Source organism: Octodon degus, unplaced genomic scaffold (assembly GCF_000260255.1).
Source record: "Octodon degus isolate 3935 unplaced genomic scaffold, OctDeg1.0 scaffold00457, whole genome shotgun sequence".
Taxonomy (NCBI): Eukaryota; Metazoa; Chordata; class Mammalia; order Rodentia; family Octodontidae; genus Octodon; species Octodon degus.
Genome location: NW_004525033.1, coordinates 154,819 through 160,257, shown reverse-complemented (window position 1 = coordinate 160,257; position 5,439 = coordinate 154,819). Strand labels below are relative to the sequence as shown.

Here is a 5,439-nt window from a genome sequence, read left to right as displayed (position 1 = left end):
TTAAACTCTGGGGTGGATGAAGATGGTCTCACGAGAATCAAAGATTAATCTGCTTATGTGACACTAACTCAGTCATTTTCTTTACATTACACAGCAGATAATATGTGAAACTAAGTAAACTCCATGTATGTACTAAACTATTCATTCCAAGAACATGGATTGATTAATTTTACTGAATTTTATTTGAAAGAAATTAAAGCAGTATTTGGAAGACAGCAGGTTCAAGAACACAGCTGAAGTACCGAAGGAAAGTGAGGCTCCACTTTAGCTTCCAGTCCTAGACACAACCTTCAGAATGATCGGTTTTTCTGGTTGTAGCAAATTATTTCTGCCTAGTTTCAAGGGGATCTGTGAGAGGAAAAGAAGTGACCAGTGACTCCAAAATTCAGAGAATAAAAACATGAATGCAGTAATGACAGTGACACTTAAAACATAAAGAGTGTTTTAGCATTACATATCTTGGATCACTTAGGTTCTAAACTGATTACAAATATGATATTGAAAGCTTTTATATAAATACTCACTTAGAACTAAGTGAATATCCATTCTCTCCAGGGCACAAGACAAAATTATTTACCTAGTTTTCATTTTTTGCAAATTTTAAACCTTTGAAATTAAAGTAGATACCTAGACATTAGGGAAAACATTTTTTTATTTAGTGCAGGGTCTTTAGTGTCCCACTACACAGATCAGACTTGTAGTGATTCTCTTGTTCTCAGTTTTACAAGTAATGGAATTACAGCCATGCACCACAACACCCTATCTTGGTTGCCATCACACTCACCCAAGGGTGGGGCTGGCATTGCTGGTCTGGGAATTGAACCTCTTACCCCTTCATCTGCCTAAGCAGGCACTTTCATCCTCTAAGCTATCTGGCTACCCCAAAATTATGCTTTAAGGACACAAATGTTGCTTTTTTGAGTTTTTTTTGAAACTTGCCAGATAATTCTGAATTGATATACGTTTGAACTATATAGGACTCCTCCAAAGACTCTTGAGAGCCATCACAGTTGAATCCATTCTTTTATTGGAGATATCACTTAGTGAGAATTATGTGTTTGCGTTCTTACATCTCTCCCTTGACTTCTAAGATAAGTGCAATTGGGAAGATTTTGAGTCCTACAGTGATCTGTTTGAGCTTTTCTTCCCATGCTTTCTCAATCATTAGTTCACCATTGAGGAGCACGCAACCAAATACTCTTCTGATCATGGTACAGGAAGAATGAGCATATTGTTATGCAAAGTTCAGTTACAGGGACCTGGGAGCTCACCAGGGAAGGTTTACCCATTCAAGGTGTGACAAACATGGTCCCTTTAGAGACTAAGACTGTATGTGCAAAAAATATTCAGTCTCACCTCTGTTTCTTCACAAGGTTGAATGGAGAAATGCTGCAGGATTCTGGTGACAGCAAGTTTCATGCTCATAAGTGCAAATCTCATGCCAATGCAGTTCCTGGGCCCAGCCCCAAAGGGCAGGTATGTATATGGCTCAATGTTTTCCTTGTTTTTCTTACTGAACCTATTGTCATAATAAGTAAAAACAAGTGAATGAAACATAAAAACCATGAGAGCTTCATATTTGGGGTCTCACATCAAGCCCCAGAACCATGATTATACAGGATAGATTTGTGTTCAGTTTACTAAGATCTTACTGTATATATTTATTTGTGAGAATTATATGCTAAAGCTACTTTCCACACCTTTATATTTTGTAATATATTAAAGCATCTCAGCCCAGAAGCCAGCCATCTCCAGCTGGACCACTTCTCTGGGCTGTAGCCAAAAGCATATGTTGAGAGCAGCAGCTAGCTGGGCCTCGCTCATCCACTTAGGCTGATTGCAGCCAGAAGAACACAAACACAGCAGACACACCCAAGCAAAGCCCAGGTGGTTGAGCTTGAGTTATGTAGAACTCTACCTGGTACACCCAGACATGTTTCTCAGTCCAGGGGGCTCAGACTGAGGCTCAGACCTACAGGAGGACCCTACAGTACTTGAGGTGATAGGGGGTAACATGGGTAAATAGTCTGCCTAGAAGACTCCAGGTGCATGAGGTCAGGATTATCAGACAGAAATTAGGGGAACTAATTTAAATACAACTTACCAATTTAAGATCTATTTTGTTAGATAGCTTAATGTTTGCTCATATGGTTTAAAGTACAAAACTATAAGTTACAAAAGTTTTTCAATCTCTAAATTTCATTATCTGTTATTAGTATTGCTAATTATACTACTGTAAATAGGAAACCACATCTGCCTTAACCACATGTTCTCCCTTTTGTAATAATATTGGGAGGCATTTGGGTAATAACCTCACCAGAGTCATATAGTAAAGGACAGTGCCAAATGGAAATAATATCCCTCTCTCAGTCAATCAAGAAGGCAAAACCTTGGGGAACACTCAAAGCAAGAATTTTTGACACAGGAGAGGTACCTAAACAACTTTAACAACATAATCATGAGAAAGAGACTCTGATTACAGTGATACAACTACCTACTATAAAACTTTCACAAAAATGTCACAGAAATCAAAATAAGGGGTTCACTCTGAAATAGAAAACGGCAAAAAGAAGGAAAAAAATGCAATCTCAGGCCCAAGCCTACCTACAACATACCCAGGAGACATCAGCATGGATGAAATTAAAAGCCACACACTTGAAATCTCTGAAATAATAGCAAGCTATTAAGGAAAACAACTGCACAAAGGTATAGAGGAAATCAAAGAAGAAATAATCTCCTGTGCAGAATCACCCAACTAATCCAGGAATAGAACGTCTTTCCAGAGGGGTCAGCAGGTTAACTTCCAAGGGCTGCAGCAGAAAGAAGCTGAGCACATCAGCCAGACCAAAGCCAGGCACAACTGGATGAATTCAAACTTTGTAGATCTACACCCAGCAAGGTGAGACACTTTGATAGACCCAGATCTATAAGAGGATTGTCCCTCTTTCTCTCTTAACTGACAGAGGGGGCAAAAGGTAACTGGAAAGAACTAGTCTGCCTGGAAAACACCAGGTACATCAAGGGGAGGCAATAAGACAAAACTTAGCAGAACTAACTGAAATACAAAGTCCCAATGTAACATCTGCTTAGCAATACAGAAATAATGTCTCTTACTGTCTAAAATACAAAGCCATTACTTACAAGTTTGTCAACTGCTAAATATCATTAACCACTACTGGTGTTTCTAATTGTACTTTTGTAAAGACAACACTATAACTGCCTTAATAATATAATGTCTCTTCAGTAAGAATTTCAGTAGGTGTTAAGGTTATAATTGCACCAAAGCGGTACACAAAAAGTCAGAGGATAAGTGATAAACAAAATGACAAATAGAAAGAGCAAAATGCAATCTCAGCCCTGAGCCCACCCAGGACAAAAGTAGAAGACACTGGTGCAGAACAAATTGGGAATCGCACAGTTGAAATGCCTGAATTAATACTGTCTGAAGTAAAGAAACAACTGCAGAAAGCTATAGAGTAACTCAGATCAGAAATAATCTCTGAAATAAAAAGAGAAATCTCTGGATTAATAGAGTCTGGAGGAAAGAATCAACTGCAGAGATGTACAGAGGAAATCAGGTCAGAAATAATTTCTGAAGTAAAAAAGAAGGGATAAGTATAATGAAAGAATTAATGAATGTTTCTCAAGAAGACACTGATAAAACAATAGAGGAGATTAGAAAAACGATGGAATTCTTGAATGAGCAATATAGGAAAAAAAATAGATTGTATGAAGCAGAATCAAAGAGACATAGAGGAAATTAAAATTTCAATCACAAGCTTTGGAAACCTTATTACTGAAGGCGAAGATAGAGTTACAGATCACAACTAAGTCTGTTAATCTGAGTAACAGATTTGAGGATAAAAATAGATAATATAACAACTACTGTTAATTTGCTATACTTCTTTTGAAAGTCTATAATCTATGTATTGTTGCATGTTACCTTGTTTCTGTCCTAGTTTCTAATATTTGCTTTTGTATTTGTTTTTACTCTTTAAAGTAAAATGAAATAAAATTTAAAAAATTCTTTCTCAGTTAATGTCTGTAATACATATATTTCAACACATGGATTACTAGGTACTGGGCTCAGTCTCTGATACTTTCTGTTTGATGACAGAAAGAAGTCCAGTGTGTATTCCTTCATATTTTTGCAGTGAAGGTAGAGAAAGAAGAACTGATGAGACTGCAGGGAGCACCATGTAATTCTTACCCATAAGTGCAGTACTGAACTGTCTAATTTACCTCTCACAATTTCTGTGGTCTATGTGACAGCACTTCGGAAACCATAAGCAGTAATACTAGCTTATGACAGTATAAAATGCATAGTAAACCTAGATTCATGGTTGCACAACACATCAGCAAATATAGTAAAGTCTTCCTCTCCTACTTTGCAACGTGAGTATGATAAGACAACACGTATTTCCAAAGTGTAAACTTTACCCATATCCTGACTGCAACATGCCCCACCAAGAAAGATTCCCTCACAAATGTACAGGATGGATGCCTTGGCTTTGGAGGCATTACCACCAACAGAGAATGTGAGGGAGCCTAGCCCGCAGAACAGAGAGACAGGCCCAGGAAGACCTGCCCTTTCCTCAGTGCTTAGGGAAGGCAGCTGAAATAACAGGGAGACAGATTTCATTTTCCCTCACCTGGAAAATTTAACCTCACACTAGAGGGATCAGAAATCAGTATTTAATTAACTGAAAGGTAGAATATTTCTTGAATTTGCTGGTAAATTCAGAGATCTGAAGTGAACATCTGAGAAATAGAAAAATATTAAGAGCTTATTCAGGCTGGGGAGAATGATGAGTGGTCTAGGTGTCTGCCTGGCAAGGGCAAGGACCCAGGATCAATCCGAGGACACATGCTGTGGTGGCCCTGGACCCCTAGGCCTCCCATCCTGAACATGGAAACTAGGTATGATCACACATGCAAGTAACTCAATCCCTCAGGATGCTGAGACACGAGAATCAGTACAAGTCTGACCTGTGCAGTGAGATCCTGTACCAAATAAATAAATGATATTTCAAAGGCCCATTCACATGAAGTTAGCCTTTTACATGTTAACTTATAAGATTCACAGATACAACAAGGGAAAGATATACACAAATATCACATATCTTAGAAGAGTGTATAGCTCTTTATTTACTGTACATATATTAAGCATCAGTTGAAAACACTTGCAAAATGTGATATTAAAGTTATAAAAATTTATACAGTTACATGCACAGAAATATGTTGATAGTAACAAATGCTATCATACAAAATCATTTTATTTTAAGGTGTGGGAATTGTAGACATGTATTCCTTTCCTTGGGTCTTAGTTTTCACGTAGATACTATTTTATAATTTTACTAAATTCTAAAATGAGGACACTTTTTTCTTATTTGAAAATCATTGCAAAAGTCCTAGCCCAGGTCCGGTGAGTGTGCGGAG

General features: G+C 37.7%; 1 protein-coding gene across 1 annotated transcript in view; it reads right to left on the bottom strand.

The window, feature by feature from the left end:
- Positions 1-264: 264 nt before the first annotated feature.
- The window catches only part of LOC101575834 (cytochrome P450 3A9-like), a 59,283-nt gene continuing 54,108 nt past the window's right edge, over positions 265-5,439 (bottom strand). The window contains exons 10-12 of the mRNA XM_023708681.1: positions 2,495-2,497; positions 1,357-1,519; positions 265-348 (exon numbers count right to left, since the gene is read on the bottom strand). Of these exons, the coding sequence (XP_023564449.1) occupies positions 265-348; positions 1,357-1,519; positions 2,495-2,497 (250 nt within the window). The remainder of the gene's footprint in view (positions 349-1,356; positions 1,520-2,494; positions 2,498-5,439) is intronic.